Source organism: Chinchilla lanigera, unplaced genomic scaffold (assembly GCF_000276665.1).
Source record: "Chinchilla lanigera isolate Chin_1 unplaced genomic scaffold, ChiLan1.0 scaffold00052, whole genome shotgun sequence".
In the NCBI taxonomy this organism is placed as follows: Eukaryota; Metazoa; Chordata; class Mammalia; order Rodentia; family Chinchillidae; genus Chinchilla; species Chinchilla lanigera.
The window spans coordinates 2490758-2515074 of record NW_004955453.1 but is presented as its reverse complement, the minus strand read 5'-3'; the positions used below and the strand labels follow the sequence as shown (position 1 = coordinate 2515074).

The 24317-nt window shown below is 39.2% G+C and overlaps 1 protein-coding gene and 2 pseudogenes across 4 annotated transcripts in view; all 3 read left to right on the top strand.

Moving 5' to 3' along the window:
- Nucleotides 1-24317, top strand: part of LOC102006309 (UDP-glucuronosyltransferase 1-8) — a 161266-nt gene that overhangs the window by 32840 nt on the left and 104109 nt on the right. The window contains exon 1 of one of the 4 annotated variants that reach the window (XM_013519897.1): nt 17153-18022. The exons of the other annotated variants lie outside the window; for them this stretch is intronic. Within the exon in view, the coding sequence (XP_013375351.1) occupies nt 17168-18022 (855 nt within the window). The 5' untranslated portion in view covers nt 17153-17167. Of the gene's footprint in view, nt 1-17152; nt 18023-24317 lie in introns of those variants that run through there. 4 annotated transcript variants of the gene reach the window in all.
- Nucleotides 8801-9982, top strand: LOC102027607 (annotated as a pseudogene).
- Nucleotides 10097-12281, top strand: LOC102027265 (annotated as a pseudogene).

The window sequence follows — 24317 nt, the reverse complement described above, 5'->3', positions numbered from 1 at the left end:
AAATTTCCTAACCTAGCAATGAGAGAATAGCAAGTTAATACACTATGCATCATTATCTGCAAAGTAGTCACTCAGAGCGCAAGGCATAATCCAAAGAGCACCAGAAAAATATACCAGACCAAAACTTTCTTTTCAATAAACTAAGCTAGACTAGTAGTAGAAATAAAATAAGTTAGCATATATTAAAATATTTTTAAACAACGGAATATGAAATTTGTGGAAGTATTTAGGACATCACGTTAAGTGCCATAAGTCAGACATATTCTCAAATATCACATATCTCACATAAGAAATACTTTATACAAATGTATACATTCTAAGCTAGAAGGCATATACATGTTCTTACATCATCTTTTTATTTGCCAATAAACTGTGCATGTCTTCCTAGGCCAATATTTGTAGACTTGATGTATTCTTTTAATAATTGCACTGGTCTTTATATTAATAGCACTTATTTTTGAGTCAATCAGTAATGGTTCATAGTTAAGGTTCTTTACTTTTGTTTTTGTGAACAGAAGTGTATTAACCACTCTTAAATGTCTTCTTTACCTTCATGTATTTCCATATGCCTGGTGTTATCTGAGCAGTCTGATGGACTGCTTGACTTTCTGAGTCAAATGGTGTCTCCTATTCCCTTTTAATACACTTTAGAATCAGCTTTCAAAAGCTTGAACAACCTCGCTGTTTGATCAGTAGTGTAGGCAGATGGTAGCTTTTCTGTTCCCTTTCCAGATCTAGCTAGTGTCCAACTTTGTAAGTTTCATGTGACATTTAGGGAAAGATGTAAACATACAGACAGTGAGGCATGTGGGGCCCCAAATAGCCATGAGCAAAAGAGAACCAGTGTGAGACACCCCATTTAACACAGTTTGCTGTATGTGCTGAAAATATTTGTCTGGGCCTGTTCTTCAGGTTTGCTATGTAGACTTTTCATTTTGGGGGAGTCAGATTGGTTCCATTTTTGTTGAATAATTTCTGGATACCTTCCAAACCTAAGATATGGAACCATGTTTTCCATGTTATGCTTTATAGTTTTGAACTCCTTCAAAGGGGATAGTATTTTTGCAATAACTTTGTACTAACAGTGTAGGGATCTGCTTTTCTTTATGCACTCGTAGATAGTCAGTTGTCCCAAAGCCTTTCAATACTACTTCCATCTCTGTCCATCCAAGTGAAATGCATGTGCCAGCGTGGTGAGGAAGAGCCCACTGCAAACTCAGTTGTGGGAAGCTGAGGTAGACGGATCCCAGGTTCCTGGCCACCCTGGAAAACTTAGTGACTGAGTGAGACCCTGTCTCAAAATAAAAATGAAAATAAAATTCCTGAGGGTTTAATTCAGTGCAAGGTACCTGGGTTCAATTTCCTGTACCAGAAAACCAAAGCCCCAAACAAAGCAACACATCTGTATCATGCTTTTGCTGGCCACCTTCTTTGCACCTGCTTCTGAGCTCGCAGTGTTGTTCCCGACTTGACTTCCTCATGCTGCCGTGCTCTGCTTTGATTAAGCAGCTTTGTAGTAAGATTTAATACCTTAAAGGACAGACTCCGTATTCTTTATCTATTTGAATTTTTATTTTGAGTCTCATGATGTATGACCCTTCAAAATTGTTTGTTGAGTTCCACAAAAAGATCTAACAGCTTGGGCTTTGTTACTTTGTCATGAAACGTTTTCATTCACTTGAGGAAAGCTGACATTCTTTGTTTTTGTTTTCTTATTCAGGAAGATGTACTCCTTTCTACTTATTGAGATCTTATCTTGATTCCTGTCATTACAAATTTATACTTTATTTTGTCTTTCATCTTAAAATATTTCTAGGCATTGTATTATTTTTTCATGGACGATTTTCCTTTTTTGAAATGATTATATGTAATTAAGGAACATCTTTTTCATATTTATTTTGAATCTGCTTATATTCCCAATTTTTCTTTTTGTTTTTATGGTTTCTTAGGTATGCAACATCATGTGTAACAATTCCATCCCCTGCCACCTTTACTGCTTTGCTTGTTGGAGTGTATACCTCCACCATATTCTGCACTATTGCTGCTGGCCTTGGCTATTGGATATGGATTCATCCACATACAACTGAAAAAGTCTTGGCAAATGAAAAAGTAGTACTGTTGGTAGAGACATAGTAGCTGAAATCTGGTGAATCATCTGCTATTTTATCTCAGTTTATTATTTTACTGGAGGTGACTAACTGTTTTAAAGTGCTGTTTTGGCTTTTGTACATTGAAAAATACTGTGTAACAGAGTCAGTTTCTCTCAGGTAATGGCATATGATTGGTGAAAGGCCTTCTCAGCCAGCTGTTGGGAAAGTGAAATAGTGGTGTTTTTCAAAAACCTTGGAGACTGGTATTTTAGTGGTGTCACTGCTAGTGTTGGCTTTCTGCTCTTGCAAGACCAAGCAAGGAGTTGAAGTTGCAGAACCCCGAGCACTTATTTACTGAGGAGCTTTGTTCCCCTTTACCCTCCATTAGTAATATCAGAACAGTCACCAGGCAGGTCCCACCTTGCCCCGCTGTGTACCCAAGGTGGGGCCCTATAGCTTCCTGAAGCAAGAGTGAGTCCAAAGTGGCTCCCTGCAACCCTACAGGGTTTAGAGATACAGACACCATATAATGGTTTATATTACCAGTCTATAGAGATATCCATAAAATATGACACAGGTTGAACCTTTAGACTTTTATGTATGCTTGCTTCCTATATTAATATTTTAAAAAGAAATAACTATGACAAGGTTAAGTACATGTATATGTATTTAAAGTAAAAGTACAGTTAAATTCTCACAGAAGATTTAGAGTTGAAAAGAGTCCTTTGATTAATTACTCGGATACAGCAAAACCAGTTTTCCTTGAAAGGGCTCTGGAGCGTGTGCATTTCTCAGTCGGTGTTTCTGAGGAGCTGACAGTGTCTGGGAGGGACCAGCGGTGTTGGAGTTGCTGTGAAACAGGTGTCATGGCTGAGAAGGAAACTGTGGTGATGGAGAGTGTGGCTGCATGTGTGTTTCAGGTCTTTGTCTCTTTGAGGTGTCTCAGGTCCTGTGTAGGGGATTTTATTCTATTTGCCTTAATTTTCTCACTGGTACCATTTTGCAGAATGTAATGATCACATTCACAGTGGGGACGTGGTACATGTACACAGCACATCTTCATTCCTCTATATTCTCTCCCCCACTCCCTTCCTCCTCCCTCCCCCCATCTCTTGGCTCCCCTTAAGGAAAGGGACTTTAACGATGGTCTGCCATAAGATAACAACTTTATGTGGGTCCAGAGGAATAACATTCAAGAACGGGATTAACTGCATTAGTCAGGATGGCACATGTTATCCAGGACAACATGAGAACAGTTTCTGGGAAAATCGCAGTCACTCCCAGCATTTTGCAGTGATTGGTGGGTTACAGTAGAGTTGGTGACTGGGTTCTCATGGAAGGTCCCAGTTCCCATGTATAGCTCTGGGCAGCCTTAGCTTTGGATCACTGAGGTGGGGTCCAGGTAGACAGCAGCAAAGGATCTGTGCTTCTTCCACTTCTCTCATGTTATGGCTCCATTCCAAAACTCCAGATTCATATTGAGCCATTTGTGTGTAAATTCTAGGCTTCCCACCAGGGTCATTTCTTGCAATTTATACTTTGTTGGCAGTACTTGAGATGGAAACCAGGACCGTCGCACCTGGCCACATCCCCAGCCTGCTTTATTATTATTCCTTTTGGACAGCGTCTTGCTAAGTTCCACATTTCCCAGGCTGGGCTTGAACCGCATTGCCCTGCCAGAGTGCTGGGATGGAGGAGTGAGTGAGCTGCCATGCCTGGCTCTTTCTTGTAGCTTTTATCCAGCTTTCAAACAAGCATGAAGGAGAGCCTATTGTGTAATGAACACCCATGTGTCCTTCCTTAGGGAAAACAGTTTTAAATATTCTCCTGCAGTGATTTTTACATATACTTTTTCTCTCTCACTAAAAAAAGCAAACTTGGCTCTACCTTTGTGAATAAAATTCCCCATAGTCCTAAGTATGTACATATAGTTGTCAACTGTGCAGGTCTTTTTGTGCCTTGGTTCAACTTAAGCCTATATTGGTAATTATTTCAAATGGAGGTTGTAACTGAGTTCCCCAGTAATTAGTATGAGTGAATGGCAGTGACTTGGGGTGTTGGTGCTGTGTCCTGCTGTTTCCCTGTATTCATTCATTACATAAAACATTGTTAGTAGAGTGCAGAAGATTTCCTTAGAAAGATCTTCCATTAGGCAGATCATGTCATCCGCAACAGTGTCCGTTCTTTCCTTCCTTGTTGGGTGCCTTGTATTTCTTCGTCTTGCCTAATTGTTTTGGAAAGAACTGTCAGTAGAGTGTTGAACAGATGTGGTGAGAGTGATGATCCTTGTGTTTGTTACCTTAGAGAAAGGAGTTCGATTTTTCACCGTTAAATATAAGCAATTTTAGCTACAGGATTCTCCTGTGTTCTTTACTTGGTTGAGGTACATTTCTCCCTTAATTAGTTTGTTTAGAAATGTGTTGATTCCTGAAATAATGCTGAATCAAATGAAGCAGGTTCTGTATATCTGAAAAATAAGAAAGTACTTTTCTGTGTTAAATGAGATAATCATCTGCATAATGTCCTTCATTTCATGAATGTGACATACCACATTTATTGACTCGGGTGTATTTAACCATCCCCGTGTCTCAGGGAGGAATCCCATTTGGTCCCGGTGGATGACCCTTTGAATGTATTGTTGAATTTTTCTGTGATAGTTTTCCGTTGAACACATTGCTTGTGTTCATCAGGATACAGTTGTATAATTTTCTTTCTTTTTTTCCAGTGCGCATTTCTGTTTGACTTCGGCAAAGTGCTGGCTTCATCAGAAGTGTGTGGGAGTGTTTCCTGTCTTTGCTTTTCAGAAGAGTTTGAGAAGGGGTGGCCCTCTGTGATTTTCCCTCCCTGCGTGGCTCCTCTAGCTCTTCTTTGAATGCTTAGTAAAAATTAGACATAAAGCTATCATTTCCTCAGATGATTTTTGTTGCACAGTTTCTATTACTGTTTCAGTTTCTTTATTCTTAAGTTGATCTTTTTGATTTCTTCATGATTCAATCTTGACAGGTTGAACATTTCTGGGAACTGATCCATGTCTTCTGTCACTTGTTTAATTATCTTATAATTGCTGATATGTGTTATAATCTCCAAGTCCTTTTGTATATCTGAGTCATTGGTATTTATATGTTTTGTTTCTCTTCTGATTTCATTTATTTTATTCTTCCTTTTCATTGTTTAGTCTCGCCGCAGGCTTGTCGACTTTGCATGTGTGTTAAAAAATACCAGCTCTTGCATTTGATGTTTGTAAATCTCTAGTTTTTATTTCATTTCTTCCTAACTATTTTAAAATTTCTATTAATTCTAGGATTAGTTTATTCAGTTCTTCTTTCTCCTCTATTTTTTTTTTCATTGATGGTGATTAAACCTGGCACTATTGCATTGATCTCTAATCCCAGTGCTGTTATTTTAAGACAAAGTCTAGATGAGTTCCCCAACTGGGCTCCAACTTGTGACCTTTCTGCCTCAGTCTCCTAGAGTGCTGAGATCACAGTCATGCACCACCAAGTCCAGCTTTATTCTTCTTTCAGTAGTGCGGGGATATATTTTCATTTTTATTAACAGAATTTTTCTTTTTCATAGGTATCTATAGCTGGAAAATGACGTCTTGGAGCTTTTATGTCCTGTCTGTTTTGTTGTGTTGTGTTTCAAATTTAATTTGTTTTAACATCTTTCTTCATTGTCCTTTTCACTTTTTTCCAGGACCCATAGCCTGGTCAAGAAACATATATTCATGACTATGTGAATTACTTGTAATTTACTCTATATTTACATCTAGTTTTATAGGACTTTGATCAGAAAACATTAGCTATATTATGCAGTACTTCAATTTTCTAAGCTTTTTTTGTGCCTCAGTGAATGGTCTATTCTGGACAATGTTGCATGATGCATTGAGAGAAGTGTATATCCTATTGCTATTGAATGGAATGTCCCATATGTCTGTAGTGTCCATTTGAGTGAATGTGTAGTTCAATCCCAATTTCCATATTACTTTTCTGTTGGGATGATGAACCATTTTGAAAATGAGGCATAGACGTCCCCTGTTGTTTCCTGTAATGTCTCTGTCCTTCTCATCCTCTACTTCAGATATTTAGATGCTCTGTGTTAGGTGCATGTCTATTTTGATTTGTAAATAATCTTACTAAATAGACCAATCCCTTTATCATTATACAGTCTTCTTTGTCTCTTTATGCAGGGAATGACTTAAGATCCATTTTATCTGAGAGATTACAGCTTCCCCTGCATTTGTTCATTAACCTTGTGTTTTTTCCTCCTCTTACTTTCAGTTTCTGTGTCTCCTTGAAATGAGGTTATTTCTTCATGGAAGCATGCAATTGGATCTTTTATAAAATGCGATCCATGTATGTCTTCTTTCAGAGTTTAATGCATTTAAATTCAAAATTATTATCAATAGATAAGGACATATGTCTTCCATTTTTCATCCTTTTGCTCTGGTTGTTTTGTAGATCCTTTTCTCTAAATCTTCCTTTGTCACAGGGTCTGGCACATAGTCCTGGATCCTGCCTTAATGCATATGTTCTACTGTAGTTTGCTGGGAAACGATGCAGAGAACCTGGGCCAGAGCTACTCGGGCATCAGAGCCGTGGTGACTCAGGATGGCTGCAGTGAGGTCCAGCTGGAGCCCTGCACTGTGAGTCGGGCAGGGAAGCTGTCACTACCCCAGGCAGGCAGGGGTGCTTGTGAGCTCATCTCGTGACTGGGCCACCATGCTCTAGTGTCAGGTGTGGTAGCTGCCTGGGCTCCGCTGTCCGAGGAAACACCTGTGTAGCCATGAGTCAGGTGGAGCTCCTGGCTGAGTGCAGCAGTGGCTTCCTGTGACACTGAACGAAGCCGTGAAACCTGGCCAGGCAATACCGCTCTTTGGAATCTGCACTTGGCAAAGGTGTAGCCTGTGCTCTAAGATTCAAAAGAGTCGTTCCTTGGGGAAATGTGACGTGGGTTACACTGCTGAAGACTGCACAGTTTGCAAGCCCTGCCTTTCCTGGTGGGGTCTTGACTGCCTTAGGCAGAATCAGCTGAACTGTTGGCAACCCAGGTCGGGTAGCGGTAGCCCTGTGCTTTCTGAAATGCACCAAGGTCAGTGTTTGTCCATCTGAGTGTGGTTACTGGCCCTGCATTTTTACTGCATGGGGTCTGGTTCTTGACCACCTGTGTGAAGCTGCTCTGATTCATTGGATTCTCTGAAATCAGAGAAGTGGGAGCGCTCTCTTCTGGGCAGGATCACCGTGTGGGCAGTGATCCTGGGGGGGCAAAGGACAATGAGGGAGCGAGGTGGACAAGGCTCACCTCTGTGCCTCCTCTCACAGCCACCTCAGACACGCATTTGGGTAATGCCTTAGGCGGACATCTCCGGGCAGAGCCTTCCGCCCCATGAGAGCGGCAGCGAGCTGCGGCCGAGGTCTGCATGCTGCTCACGGTGGCACTGCTTCCGTTCTTGGTGTCTGCCCGCCTGTCTTCTACCTGTGCAGTTCTCACTCCTGTTCCCCAAGAGGCGAGACCAGAGTGAGCATGCTGGAAGTGTCTAGGGAATGCTGGGACAGCTGTGTGAAGGCCTCAGTTCCCTTTAGACTGTGGGTCCAGGTAAAGCCCCTGTCTTTGTTATTTTTCTCTTGTTAATGAGACAAAATAACTACTATCAAAATTAAGGGAGGAAAGATTTATTCAGCTCACAGCTTGTGAAGGTTTCAGTCCAGAATCAACTGGCTCCATCATAGGGTGGCATAGCACAGGGGCAACAGTTCAAGGTGGGAGAAGAGAACAAAAGCAGCACTAGGAAAAGGTGAGGGGGAAAAGAAACCTTTTTTCCTCCCTCATATTGTAAGCAGAATACCTCCACCCCCAGGGAGGGTGTAGCCCTCACACCCTCTCCATGCCCTCCTCTTGCACAGGATGAGGATGTTTACAAAGTGAGGATCCTGGCTCCTGCTGAGTTGAACGTCTAAACTTCCCAGGTGCACACAATCTATCCACCATTTCAGGCCCTTTGTGTGGAGTGATGCAAATTTGGGGAGAGGAAGTTGGCTTTATAACTTTTCAAACTGGGTTTCATCAATGTCTATGCCCACAGGGTTGGCTGAGGTCTATGTGGTACTGATCAAGTGTCAAACTTTAAGAGGACTCCAAGGGTTTAGAACTAAAAGAAGAAACCTGCGATGACTTACAGAGTCATCATAACAGTGCTGCCCATCCATGGCAGGCATGCTCAGGAAACACAGTTGATGCCCATGAGGAGTCAGGGCTCAGGGCCTTGCAGTGATTTCTTGGGACCTGGGTGGCCCGTTTTGTTCTGAGAAAAGATTCCTGGCTCATGTGAACAGAACATCTAAACTTTGTTGTTTCACAATCTGTGGTACTGGAAACTTAACTCAAGTATGCTTTGCCTTTCAATCTTTGTGATATTGCAAAGTCCAAATCAGTTGCATATCTCTTTAGCTTCACCATAGGCCAGGTTATGTTACTTTATCAATAATGACAGACTGTCTTTGATGGGAAATGTACTAGTAGGAAAGCCAGCAAATGAACCTAGTTAATCATTAGCTGCTTTGAGTATATCATTTTCCGTGAGTGTTATTTTTCATGTATCAATATGTGAATCTCTGCCCATTCTGTGGCAGGTTTAGTGCCTGTACTTATTTGACCCACGGGATTACGTGGGCTGTGTCTGTGCCTCTGGGTGGCTCTGGGCTGCAGTCCCCATGGCTCCCGCATATTCGCCCGCCCTACTCCCTCTATGCCTTTGTCTGCTGCTGGCATCTGGCTTTGCCCAGGCAGGCAGGCTGCTGGTGGTGCCCATGGACGGGAGCCACTGGTTCACCATGCGCTCGGTGGTGGAGAAACTCATCCAGAGAGGACACGAGGTGGTTATGGTTGTGCCAGAGACCAGCTGGAAACTGGGACAGTCACTGAATTTCACAGTAAAGATTTATCCAACTTCTTACACTCTGCAGGAGTTGGATCATTCATTTCAGTACTTCTCTGACACTCAGTGGAAAACTCCGGAGCTAAGTATATATTCTCTTACAACAGGTTCACTGAAACGTTTTATGGACATCACCTTTTCACGTTGTGGGAGTTTGTTTAATGCACAGAAAGTAGTCGAATATTTAAGAAAGACTCCTTTTGATGTGGTGTTTATGGATTCCTCTGATGTGTGTGGCTTAATTGTTGCCAAATATTTTTCACTGCCATCTGTGGTCTTCACCAGGGTAGTACTATGCCATCTTCTTGAAGAAGGTACGCAGTGCCCCTCTGCTCCTTCTTATGTTCCCAGACTTTTCTCAGCGCTCCCGGATGCCATGACTTTCAAGGAGAGAGTGCAGAATCGTTTTACCCACTTAGAGGCATGTTTATTTTGCAATTATTTCTATTAAAATGCCTTAGCAACTGCTCCTGAGATTCTCCAAATGCCTGTTATCACATACGTTCTCTTCAGCCAGACTGGGGATATAGCTCAGTGGCATAAGTGCTTGCCTGGCAAGCCTGAGGTCATGAGTTTGATTCCCGGTACCAAAAAACAAAGCAAAACAAAACAAAACAAAACCCCAAAACTATCTCTTCAGCCAAACTTCGATTTGGTTGCTATGTGGTGACTTTGTTTTTGACTATCCCAGACCTCTGATAACCAACATGGTCTTCGTTGGTGGAACCAGCTGCCATCAGGGAAGGCCCTTGCCTCGGGTACGTTCTGTTTCTCCTTCGGCACCTTTAGGGTATCAAAATTGCACATTAATTACACAGCTTCCTTCCTAAACTGTGATATGTCACTCACATTTGTCTTTCTGATTCATTGAGTTGTTTTCCTGCAGTTTATTCAACTGCAGGCTCGCAAACTTCATCAAGCAGCCTTTGTTTATGTGACTGTATATACAATTGGTTGAAGTGTATATGCCTTCCAGATCATTTTATTAAATACTGTTTTTCTCAAAAATGCCAGAAAAAACTGTATTTTATGGCAGTTGTATGTTTCTACCTATGGGAAAGTGCTCTACAAAATGTTTGTGCATGCCTTCCAAATTTTGAAATTAGAACACAGGTATGTGTATATCTCACTGAAAATTTCACATAACTGTGAGTAACATACAGTGTAAAAATACAGTAGACATACTTCTCTTTACCTTGAAATTTCCACTTTCTCATATTAATAGACACATTCACAGGACAATATTTAAACGTTTCCCATGTTTAATAATTTTGTTAAAATTTTTCTCTTTACACCTTTTTTAAAATCAGCAAGTGGTGAGAAGTACTTAAACTTTTTCTACTTTTTGCTTTTCTGAGTGGAACTTATATTAAACAGCCTTAGCTGTTTTCTTTGCATTCAAATGTTTCAGTGATTTCTTTTTTTTTTTTTTTTCCTCCGGTACCGGGAACCGAACTCACGACCTTGCACTTGCCAGGCAGGGGCTTTGCCGCTGAGCTAAATCCCCAGCCCTCAGTGATTTCTTTATTATGCCAATAGTCTGAAGTTGTTGGGATTAATGATGCGCACATATTGCTCTCTTTAAATATTTTTTTTATTTTAAAGATGATGAAAAACAATAAGAATGATACAAAACTTCAAAACAAGATGATAAGAAATTAGTAATGGTTATTATATTACATATTGTTATTTTCAAATTAGTTGCTCAGATTACCAGATAAAGTTTTGTAAGATTGATCAAACAATATAGCTCACAAGAGTGCGGCATCGCCTGCCTAGCATGCACCGCTCTGCGGTTTGAGGGCGAGAGGCTGGGGGAGGGCAGTGGAGCCGGCGCCACCGCCATGTTGGGTCTGAGGTGGCTGCTATAGGCGCCTACTGAGCAAGCGGCAGTGAGGAGCGGCGATAAAGGCGTGGGATCTGCCTCTCTGCGAGTGGCCTGGAGCCCCGGGGAACTCCTTACATGGGCAGCAAGATCAGCCTCATCTCTAAGGCAGAGATCCACTAGGAAGGCATCCTCTACACCGTCGACACTGAGAACGCTACCGTAGCTCTCCCCAAAGTTCGATCCTTTGGTACAGAAGACAGGCCAACAGATCATCCAATCCCACCTCCAGATGGAGTCTTTGAATACATTACATTCCGTGGGAGTGATATTAAAGATCTCACTGTGACCCCAAAACCACAGTGTTCTTTGCCTCAGGACCCAGCTATTGTTCAGTCTTCATTAGGGTCATCTGCTTCATCATTCCAGTGAGTGGGTTCCTGTGGACCTTTTGGCAGGATGCTGAAATACAGCCAGTTCAGTCCAAGTTCATTGGTTGGGCAGCAGTTTGGTGCTGTTGGTGTGGCTGGAAGCTCCTTGACATCCTTTGGATTAGAAACGTCAAACAGCGGGACCTTATCCCAAAGTAGTGCAGTTGGATCTGCCTTTACACAGGATGCAAGATCTATAAAATCACAGTTATCTCAAGGTCGTTCAAGCCCTCAGTTAGACCCTTTGAGAAAAAGCCAACCATGGAGCAAGCAGTACAAACCCCCTCCGCCCACTTACCTGCTCCAGCACCTGTTGGGAGAAGGAGCCCTGTATCAGCCAGGCCTTTGCCATTTACCAGCCAAAAAGCAATAGAGAATTAAGAGCACAGGCGAGCTGAAGTACACAAAGTTTCAAGGCCAGAAAATGAGCAACTCAGAAATGATAGCAAGAGGCAAATAGTTCCAGGTGCTCCAATCAAATTTGAGAAAGACTTTGACTTGGAAGGTGCAAATGCCCAGTTTAACAAAGAGGAGACTGACAGAGAATTTCATAATAAATGTAAATTAAAAGAAGATAAACTTGAGAAACAAGAGGAGCCTATAAATGGTGAAGGTAAGGGAGACTCTGGAGTTGATACCCAAAACAGTGAAGGAAATGCTGATGAAGAAGACTCATTTGGACTAATTGCTACTATGACAAAACTAAATTTTTCTTTGTTAATATTTCTTGTGATGATAATAGAGAACAGAGACCAACCTGGGCTGAAGAAAGGCGATTACATGCTGAGACTTTTGGGATTCCAGTCTGCCCAAACCATGGCAGGGAAGGGTACAGAGGAGGTAGAGGAGGTCTTGGTTTCTGTGGTGGCAGAGGACGTGGTGGTAGCAGAGGTGGTACCTTTACTACTCCTCAGGGATTTCGTGATGGACTCAGAGGAGGTCGTGGAGGAAGGGAGTTTGCAGATTTTGAATACAGGAAAAGCACAACTTTTGGACCCTAAAAGGTTGGGTTGTCATACTGCTTTCTGAAAGAAAGAAGACAAAGTTGCTGCATAGTCTTCAAACAGGTCTTTGAAAATGGGTGAATTTGTAGCTCTTCATGGTCCTGAAAATTGGCTTCAGTCTTTGTGAGGAATGAAGAAGTGAATTTGCTGTATATTTGTCACCAGCACTGGGTTTTGTTTATTTTTCTGCTTAATTTCAAAGACATAATACAGCTACTTTTGGGGGAAGGAAGGCTCATCTTTAGAAATGAGCATTAAATATATTTGAAATAGCAGAAGGTTAAGTAATTTCCTATGTATATTTGAACTAAAGCAGTACTTTAGTGGGACTTATAAGTACTTTTTCATCACTGAGAGGATTTTTCTTATCACTAAATTGTATTTGACAGTTACTGCAAGTTGCCTGCAGATAGGGCCGTGATACTGTGTTTTGAGCCACAGAAGGTTGTGTGTGTGTGTGTATGTGTGTGTCTTTCTCTTCTTCTTCTTCTTTTTTTTTTTTTTTTGAAATACAATAATATGAAGTAGCTTATTTTGTCAATTAATTAGGGTGCTGGATGGTAGAGAATTTTGTCAGTAAACTATGTACACACAGTAAATACTGTTTCTTAGGCAAAGGTAGCTTTTTTATATAGTTGTAAAATTCCATTACATTCCATTGTCAAAGAAACATTAAGAAGTTTGTATAGCTGTATAAAAAGCAACTAATTTTTTAAAGAATAAACATTTTAAAGTCAGCAAAAAGAAGAAAAACAATATAAACACTGACTGCTCCTTTCGAGGAACTAATAGATATTAGTAGTACAATTTTCTTAGATCTCTTGTATGTGTGTTTATATATATATTGTATTCCTTTCTTTTGTCCTTTCCCCTAACCCAGTGCTTTCCTTTTAAGCTGGTTCTCTCCCTTTCAGAATATCTACTGAACATTTTATATATTATTTACTCTTTTAGTTTCTTATACTAGGGAGACAATACCATGTTTACACATGAGAGTCTGATTTATTTCCCGTATGAGCGTGGTCTCTGGTTGCATCTATTTGCTTATAAAAGCCTTGAGTTTATCTTTCTTTATAGCTGAGTAATACTCTGTTGTATAAATATACATCTTTTTTTTATCTATTCCTTGGATGATGGCATTTGGGTTGTTTCCAAGATTTAGCTATGACAAATTGTGCTCCTATATACATGGGTGCACATAGGTCACTGTGGTATGTTGTTTTTAATTCTTCTGGCAAGATACCCAGAAGGGGAATAGCTGGGTCAAATGGAAACTGTAACCCTAGTTTATTGAGACCTCTCCACACAGATTTCTGCAGTTGTTTCACCAGTCTAAACCCTCACCAACAGTGGAGAAGTGTTCCTTTTCCTCCACAGCCTTGGGAACATTTTTTATTGGTTGGTTTTTTGATGATAGCCATTGTTTCTGGAATGAGATGAAATCTCAATGTTGATTTAATTTGCATTTTTCTGATCAATGATGTCAAATATTTTTTCATATATTTATTTGCTGTTTGTATTTTTTCCTCTGAGAAATGTGTACTCATCTCATATGCACATTTCTGAATTGGGTCTTTGAATTTTGGGGGACCCGATTTTTAAAATTCTTTATACGTTCTGGATGAAAGTCTTTTGTCTGAGGGGTAGGTAGCTATAATTTTTTCCCAGTTTGCGGGTTTTGTTTTCACTCCATTGGAGAAATTCCTAGTGAAGGAAATGCTGATGAAGAAGACCCACTTGGAGTAATTGCTACTATGACAAAACTAAATTCTTCTTTGATAATATTTCTTGCGATGATAATAGAGAATGGAGACCAACCTGGGCTGGAGAAAGGCGATTAAATGCTGAGACTTTCGGGATTCCAGTCCTTTCACTGTACAGATCTTTTATTTCCATTCTCAGATTGATTCATAAGAATTTCATTTTTGGGGATGCTATTGTGAAGGGTGTGGTTTCACTTACCTCTCTCTCAGAGAGTTTGTTTTTTGTGTACAGAGATGCTATTTATTTTTGGGTGTTGACTTTGTATCCCTCTATGCTAGTGAATTTGGTTATTAATTCTAAAAGTCTTGTGGTGGAATATTGGGGGTCTTCCACCTAGAGTGTCATGTCATCGGCGAGTAATGATAGTTTAACTTACTCCTTTCCTATCCTTATGCTTTTCATTTCTCTCTCTTGTTGCTATGGTTGACACACTGTGTCAACTTGAGAAGTCTAAAGGTTAACTAAGAGACTCAGCAGGAGCTCAGGGTGCTTCCTTTGTAAACAACCTGAGTCTGTGCAAGAGGAAAGCACAGAGATGGTGTGGGTGAGGGTAGCCTGTGTATAATAGAAAGAAGGAAAACAGGCTTGTGTGTGCCCCCCCCCCCTTGCTCTTGCTGCTTTTACTGTCTTGTGCCTCCAGCTGATTAAAGAAATTTCCCCGGTGGAATGATTAGATTTTCAATAAGATGAGATCCCAGCTGTTGATTTTTTGAAGTATTTCCCATGCAGTTTGTTTTTTGTTCATGAATTCTCTGCCTACATATGCGTCTTCAAGATTTCTATCTACTTTCTCTTCCAGTAGATTTAGTGTTCCTCTTTTAATATTTAGATCTTTGATCCGTTCTTCCTTTAGTTTAGTATATGGTGATAGACATGGGTCTAGTTTTAGTCTTTGGCATGTGGAAAGCCAGTTTTTCCAGCACCTTTTCTTAAAGAGGCTATCTTTCTTTCAGTGAACATGTTTGGCCCCTTTGCCAAAGATAAGGTGGTTAAGTGATTTTGTGTCTGTGTCTGCATCTTCTTTTCTGTTCCATTGATCCTCAGGTCTTTGTTTTTTGCTAGTACCATGCTGACTTTGTCACAGTAAGATAGTTGTATAATTTCAAGTCAGGGATTGTGGTGCCTCCTGGTTTGCCTTTGTTGCCCAGGATTGCTTTTTCTCTTCTGGTTCTCTTCTGGTTCTCTTCTGGTTCCAGATGAGTTTTAGAAATGTTTTCTCTTGATCTGTGAGGTATGCCAATGGTATTTTGATTGTGATTGCATTAAATTTGTATAAGAGTTTAGGGAGTATGGCCATCTTGGTTCTTTCTATTTATAAGCAAGTTATATCCTTCCATTTTCTGAAATCCTCTTCAGTCCCTTGTTTCAGACTACTATGATTTTAATGTATAGATCTTTTAAGTCCTGTGTTAGATTCATTCCTATTTCATTTTTTTGGATGCCATTGTGTAAGATGTGGTTTTGCTAATTTCTCTCTCAGAGTGTTGTTTGTGTACAAGGGTGCTATTGATTTTTGAGTGTTGACTGTGTATCTTGCTATGCTAGTGAATTTGGTTATTAATTTTAAAATTCTTGTGGAGTTTTGGGGGTCTTCTACCTACAGTGTCATGTCATCTGTGAAGAATGATAATTTAACTTCCCCCTTTCTTATCCTTATTCCTTTTATTTCTCTCTCTTTTTATGGTTGACACATTGTGTCAACTTGAAAAGTTTGAAGGTTAACTAAGAGACTCAGCAGGAGGCCAGGGTCCTTACTTTGTAAACATCCTGAGCCTGTGCAAGAGGAGGGCAGGAAGATGGTGTGGGTGAGGGTAGCCTGCTTACAATATAAGGAAGGAAAAGAGATTTGTGTGTGCCCCCCCTTCTTCTGCTTTTGCTGTCTTCTGCCTCCTTCAACCACTGCCCCTATGCCATGCCAGCCTGCCTTGGAGCCAGCTGATTAAGGAGTGAAACATCCACAAACTGTGAGCTAAATGAACCTTTCCTTCCTTCATTTTGGGTGTTGGGTATTTTGTCTCAGCAGTGAGGAAAACTAACAGAGACAGAATTTGGTACCAGAGAAGTGGGGTCGTTGCTGTGACTGTATCCGACTATGTGGTTCGGCAGCCGTTGGAAATGGCTTGTGGGAAGAGTTTGGAAGTGGTTGGAAATGTCACCCGAAAGAGCAGCGCTGAAACACCTTAGGCTGTTCTGTGTAGGAAATTCTAGTCAGGGGTCAGAAGACCGGAAGACTGATAGAAGTCCTGCTGGTGAAGACTGGGTTCGGGAAGTTTCTGCTGGGAAAGAGGACTGCACTGGGTGCTGGACTCCAGATGCTGTGTGTTATGACTTGGTAAAGTTTGTCTGCATTTTGCTCATGTCCAGAGACTGTGCCTGAGACTGAGATTAAGGGCGGTAGACTAATTAATCTGGCAGAGTAATTTCCAGGCGGTGACATGCTGAGTCAGCGGCATGACAATTGTTGGGAGAATTTTAGGGAGATTTAATTTGAGAATCCAGAACAAAGAGCCCAGCAAGATGATTTAAATCGTTGTGTTTGGTCAAAAGTGAAACTCCAGTAAAACTATGGACTGCAGAGAGAGATCTGAGGTGATTTCCACTGCTGACAAGGAACAGGGGAATGGAACAGATGAACTGAAGGCATCACAAGAAGCAGCAGGTCTCCACCCTTTGCAGCCTCAAAACTGCAAAAGTGAAAGACTTCTGAGAAAAGAGTCCTGGCTCATGTGAACAGATCATCTAAATTTTACTGCTTCACACTCTCTGGTAATAGACATTTTACTCAAATATACTTTGTCTTTCAATCTTTCTGATACCGCAAGTCGGAATCCATTGCTTAATAACTCTTTAGTTTCGTCATGTAGGCCATGTTATGGTACTTTATCAGAAATGATGATAGACTGTCCTTGATGGAAAATGTACAAGTAGGAAAGCCAGCAAATGAACCTCATTAATCATTAATTGCCCTTGATAAATCATTTTCTGTGAATGTTATTTTTCATGTATCAGTAAGTGAATCTCCGCCCATTCTGTGGCAGCTTTTGTGCCTGTACTTATTTGACCCACGGGATTACGTGGGCTGTATCTGAGCAGCTGGGTGGCTCCGGGCTGCAGTCCCCATGGCTCCTGCACGTTCGCCTGCCCTCCTCCCTCTGTGCCTGTGTCTGCTGCTGGCATCCGGCTTTGTCCAGGCAGGCAGGCTGCTGGTGGTGCCCCTGGACGGGAGCCCCTGGTTCATCATGCGCTCAGTGGTGGAGAAACTCGTCCAGAGAGGACATGAGGTGGTTGTGGTCATGCCAGAGACCAGCTGGAGACTGGGACAGTCACCGAATTTCACAGTAAAGACTTATCCAACTTCTTACACTCTAGAGGAGTTGGATCATTCGTTTCAGTTCTTCTCTGACACTCAGTGGAAAACTCCAGAGATAAGTGTATATTCTCTTACAACAGGTTCACTGAAACATTTTACGGACATCACCTTTTCACGTTGTAGGAGTTTGTTTAATGCACAGAAAGTAGTCGAATATTTAAGAAAGACTCCTTTTGATGCAGTGCTTGTAGAGTCTTTTGATATGTGTGGCTTAATTGTTGCCAAATATTTTTCACTGCCGTCTGTGGTCTTCACCAGGGTAGTATTTTGCCATCTTCTTGAAGAAGGTACGCAGTGCCCCTCTGCTCCTTCTTATGTTCCCAGGCTTATCTCAGTGCTCCCGGATGCCATGACTTTCAAGGAGAGAGTGCAGAATCTTTTTACCTACCTCGAGGAGCATCTATTTTGCAATTATTTCTATCAAAATGCCTTAGAGCTTGCCTCTGAAATTCTCCAAAGGCCTGTTACCACATACGATCTCTTCAGCCAACCTTCCGTTTGGTTGCTACGTGGTGACTTTGTTTTTGACTATCCCAGACCTGTGATGCCGAACATGGTCTTCGTTGGTGGAATCAACTGCCATCAGGGAAGGCCCTTGTCTCAGGTATGTTCTGTCTGTCCTTTGGCACATTCAGGTATCGAAATTGGACATTAATTACAAATCCTTCCTGAACCGTGATATGTCACTCACACTGGTCACAAGTGTCTTTCTGATTGGAGTTCTTTTGTTGCATTTTATTTAAATGCAGGCTTGCAAGTTTCATAAAGTAGGCTTTGTTTATGTGGATGTATATACAATTGGTTTAAGCATATCTGATATCTGAATCATTTTTTAATACTGATTCTCTCAAAAATGCCAGCAAAAACTGTATTTAAGCCAGTTGTATGTTTCCAGGTATGGGAATGTGCTCTAGGAAAATGCTTGTGCATGCCTTCCAAGTTGTGTAATTAGAACACAGATATGTGTATATCTCATGCAAAATTTCACATAAGTGTGAGTGAACTAAAATGTGAAAATACACTAGACATGCTTCTCTTTACCTTGAAATTTTCACTTTCTCATATTAATAGGCACATTCACAGGTCAATATTTAAACATTTCACATTTTCTTTTAATAATTTTGTTAAAATTTTGCCATTATGCCTTCTTTTTTAAAATCAGCAGTTAGTGAGAAATATTGAAACTTTTTCTACTTTTTGCATTTCTGAGCAGAACTTATAGTAAATAGTCTTAGCTGTTTCCTTTCCATTCAATTATTTCAGTTACTTATTTATTATGTCAATATTCTGAAGTGCTGGGAATAGAGTTGCTGGTTTTAATGATGTGCATATAGTATTTAAATTCTTTTATTCTAAAGATTATGAAAAACAATAAAAAGCAGTACAGAATTTCAAAACAAATTTTAAAAGATGACAGGAAATTAACAGTGGTTATTATATTACATACTCTTTTCTTTAAATTAGTTACTCAGATGTCCGGATATACATATGTAAGATTGATCAAACCATATCAACACTAACTGTTGCTTTCAGTGAACTAGTAGAAATTAGCAGTACAATTATCTTAGATATCATATATATATTTATTTATATTATATATATTATATATATATGTATTTCTTCCTTCTTTTCTCCTTTCCCCCATCCCAGTTGTTCTTTCCTTTTAAGCAATTTCTCTTTCACAATATGTATTGAACCTTTTTTATTTATTTACTCTTTTAGTTTTTTACACTACAGAGACAATATAATTACACATGTGAGTCTGATTTATTTCACTTATGAGTATGGTCTCTATTGCATGATTTACTTATAAAATCCTTGAGTTTATCTTTCTTTGTAGCTGAGTAATATTTCATTATAAAAAAATACCACATCTTTTTAATCCATTCCTTGGTTGGTGGGTATTTGAGTTGTTTCCAGGATTTAGCTATGACAAATTGTGCTGCTATAAACATGGGTGCACATATATCGCAGGGTTATCCTGTTTTTAATTCTTCTGAGAAGATATCCAGAAGGGAAATGGCGGGGTCAAATGGGACCTCTAATCGTAGTTTTTTGAGGCATCTCCACACTGCTTTCCACTGGTTTCATCAATCGAAACTCCCACCAACAGTGGAGAAGTCTTCTTTTCCTCCAGCAGCCTTGCCAGCACTTGTTACCCATTGATTTCTTGATGATAGCCACTCTTTCTGGGGTGCGATGGAATCTCAGTGCTGTTTTAACTTGTATTTCTCAGATGACCAATGATGTTCAACATTTTTTCAAATATTTATTTGCCATTTGTATTTCTTCATCTTAGAAGTGTGCATTCATCTCACATGCCCATTTTTGGATTGGGTCTTTGAATTTTGAGGGTCTGATTTTTAAAAATTCTTTATATGTTCTAGATAGAAGTCTTATGTAAGGGACAGTTGGTTAAAATTTTTTCCCAGTTTGTGGGTTTTCTTTTCACCCTGTTGGTGATTTTGTTTGATGCACAAATACTTTTTAATAAGATGAGCTCCCGCTTGTTGATTCTTTGAAGTAATTCCTGTGCAGCTTGGTTTTTGTTCATGAACTCTCTAGCTACACCTATGTCTTCAAATTTTCTACTTGCTTTCTCTTCCAGTAGGTTTAGTGTTTGTGTTTTAATATTCAGATCTTTGATCCATTTTTACTTTAGTTTAATGCTTGGTGAATGACATGGGTCTAATTTTAGTTTTAGGAATGTAAAAGGCAATTTTTCCAGCACCTTTTATTAAAGAGGCTATCTTTCTTCCAGGGAACGTATTTGGTCTCTTTGTCAAAGATAAGGTGGCTGAGGGATGTTGTAGTTGTGTCTCCATCTTCTAATCTGTTCCATTGATCCTCAGGTCTTTTTTTCCCCCAATATTATGCTGATTATATCACAGTAGCTTTGTAGTATAATTTCAAATCGGGGATTGTGATGCTTCCTGCTTTGCCTTTGTTGTCAACGATTGTTTTTGTTATTCTGGACCTCTTGTCATTCCAGATGAATTTTAGGAATGTTTTCTCTTGCTCTGTGAGGTATGCCAACGGTATTTTGATTGGGATTGCATTAAATCTGTATAACAGTTTTGGGAGTATGGCCATTTTCACGATATTGGTTCTTCCTATCCATGAAGAAGGAGTATGTTTTCATTTTCTCAAATCCTCTTCAATCTCTTTTTCAGAGTGGTATAATTTTCACTCTATAGATCTTTCACTATACAGATCTCTTACTTCTTCCTAAATTGATTCCTTAGTATTTAACTTTTTGGGGTGTTATTTTGAAGGGTGTGGTTTCACTAATTTTTCTCTCAGTAAGTTTTTTGTTTGTGTACAGGAATGCTATTAACTTTTGAGTATTGACTTTGTATCCTGCTATGCTACTGAATTTGGTTATTAAGTGTAGAAGTCTTTTGGTTGAGTTTCGGGGGTCTTCTATGTAGAATATAATGTTATCTGTGAATAATGATAGTTTAACTTCTTCCTTTCCTATCTTTTTTTCTTTTATTTCTCTGTCTTGTGTAATTGCTCTGGCTAATGATTCCAGAACTATATGGAACAGTAGTGGTGATCCTAGACATCCTTGTGTTGTTCCTGATTTTAGAGTGAAAACTTAGTTTTTGTCCATTTAGTATGATGTTGGCTGTTGATTTGTCATAGATGACCTTCATTAGTTTGGGGTAGATACCATCTATTCTGATTTTTTGTAGAGTTTTTATGAAGAATGAGTTTTGGACTTTATTAAAAGCTTTTTCTTCATGTATTGAGATGATAACATGATTTTTTTTCCTTGGCTCTTTTGATAAGTGTATTACATTTATTGATTTGTGTATGTCAAACTATCCCTGCATTCTTGGGATGAATCCCACCTTGTCATGGTGTATGATTGTCTTGATGATTTGCTGCATTGTGTTATTCCTTAATAATTTGCAAAACTGTTTTTATATTTCATATGACCTCACCCTAATACCAATTTTGTGGGGGAGTTGTAGTTTTCCTATGCTTCTCTGGCTACAGTCATTGTCTCATGTTTAAAATTTTCTGGACAGTAATTTATGTATGGCTGCTATAATTTTTAAATTGTATTGTTATTGGTACATTGGCCATTTGCATTTCTTCTTTTGTGAATTGTATATTCATGTTTCATTAAATTTGACAGAGCTCTTTTATGTACAATAGCTTTTAGGCTCTTGAATATTAGGAATTTGAACACAGCTTTTTTCAGTGCAACTGTAAACAAGTTTTTATTGCCTTTTTCATTTTTTGGTTGTATGCAAGTTTCATTTTTCTTTAGTTAAATTGGTTAACTTTTATTTAGTGTTTTTTGGATTTCAATTTCTTTAGATTTTCCTATACCTGAGATACAGAAATATGTTCCCTACTTGATGTTTCAGTTTTTTAACTCCTCCAATATCAATACTATTTACATTTTGCAATTAGATTTTTAAGTCATACAGGGGAAGGATTGAATTTTACTTATTTTCTGAAGTTGTAATTGATTGTGTCAGTATCATTTAAGAATACTTCTTTTCTCAATCGTTGAACAGAAGTACATGATTATCTCATTTTTCTTTTCTATATCCTTTGAGACTGCTTCTGACAACTCATTTTGTCCTCTGTCCTCTTTTGTTGTTTATTCTGCAAGATCACAGTTTGATTATGTAGTGAGTTTTAATGTCTGGTAGTGAAATGCCTGTGTTCACTATCCATTCTTCTAAATTTTGTTTGATGGTTCTTTTAATATGCTCTGCTTTATGAGATCTAAAATTGATATTATTTTCTCTTATGAGTTTGTGAAATTTATTAGATAAAAACTATCAACAGCAAGTAATTTCTTCCCTGATATTTATAGTGCTGAAATTGGCCAAGTTTGTGTCACTATTAAGAAACACCCGAGGCTATTTACCTATAAAGTGAAAAGGTTGATTTTGGCTCATGGGTCTGAAACTTGCAGTCCAGAATTGAGTGGTTCTGACATTATGAGTCTCTGGTGAGAGAGGATGGAGGCAAGTTCTCCCCGCATGAACCAGGAAGCAAAATGTAGGACTCAAAATGAATGAAATCCACAGTCTCCTTCAAGGACCCTTGTCCATGGATCTCCCTCATGGCTCCTCCTCCTAAAGGTTACATGGCCTCCTAGTAGCCCCACCATGGGTCCGAGCTTGTAGCATGTTGACCTTCAGAGTTTGTTCTTCCAAACCATAGAAATATTTGCTTTGCTTTTTGGGAGGATATACTTCCAAAACATTTTGTAACAATACTGTAGTTCTAGGTTGTTTCAAGCTTGCACAATGTCAAGAATATAATGTAATGAACATCCATTCTTTGGTTTAAGTAATTTATAGTATTTTGGTGGACAAATGAATTTATCTGCCTAATTTCTTTCTATTAAAAAAGGTTTGGTTCTCATATTTTAAAATAAATTCTTAAAATGTACTTCCATCCCCAAATACTTTTATTTAATATATAACTTAAGGAAACTTGTTTGCATGACCACAGTATCATTATAATGTCTAAGAAAATGAATGGCTCTTAAAAATTATCTACTTTTCAGTTCACAAAGTTCTCCAATTTTCTGAAAAATGCCTCTTACCTGTGGATAAGTGGAATATAGTTGAGAATAGAGAGGGAAACATGTACATCCTTGGCCATACAGACGTTCTTTTCTAGTAGGGATCCAAACCCCTGAAATGGAAGAATAGTCTGTTGAGAAGAAGCAGACCAAATATTCATATCCAAAGATTTCCTTGGACTCTCATCACACCGTCCCAAAAGCTAACATAAGATGAATTAATGTATAAGTTTGAAACTAAACCTATACAAATTCTCAGAAGAAAATCCTAGATTACATCTTTAAGACCTGGGATTTGCCAAAAGTTTTTTTTAGAGATGGCACCAAAAGCACAAGAAACAAAGAAAAAGAAAAAGAAATTGAAGTTCATCAAAGTGAAAAACCATTTTGCATTCTAAAATACTATCAAGACAGTTGAAAGATTAATCACATCATGGAAGAAAATATTTGCTAATCTTATATATGATAAGATTTTCTTATCCAAAATGATAAAGGATTCAACTCAATTAAAAAATGACAATAGCCTTGAATAGACATTTTTCCAAATAAGATGTAAAATGAAAAAGAAGCATGTGATAAGATGCTAAATACCATTATTTGTTAGCAAAATGCAAAAAGAAAATACATATAATATTTCACAACCACTACGATGACTGTACTATGATAATACAAGTGTTGGTTAAGATGCATAGACACTAGGGTCTCATACATATCTGGTGGTGCAGGCTTGTGGAACACAATTTGGTCGTTTTTCAGTAACTGAAACAGAATTACCACATTGTGTAGGTATTTACCCCAAGAATAAAAGTATGAGTGTATAACCAAGAATAAAAAACAGGTACTGAAACAAATAGTTGTACATGAATGTTCGGAGAAGCCTACAGGTGGAAGCAAGTCAAATGGCCATGTTTGGATGTATAAAGAAAATGTGTATACCCCAAGAACAGACTAATATTCAGCCATAAAAGGGATGAAGCATGGATAAATGCTCCAAATGGATAAGCCTTGAAAATATTACCCGAGCATTGAACATGAAAGGTCACATGTAATGTAATTATGTTCATATGAAATATCCAGAATAGGCAAATCCACGGATATAGAGCAGTTTAATGGTTTTCCAGGGGCTGCAGGGAGATGGGAATGGGGAGTGAGTGATGAATGGGAAAGGAATTTCCTTTGGGGGCAGTGAAAATGTTCTGGAACTACAGTAGTGGTGGTTGCATAAGATTGTGACTATTCAATGCCACAGAATTGTTCACTTTAAAATGGTGAAAATGGCGAATGTTTTATCATATGTAGTTTACCTTAGCTTAATTATTGGGAGAAAAGATGTCTTTTG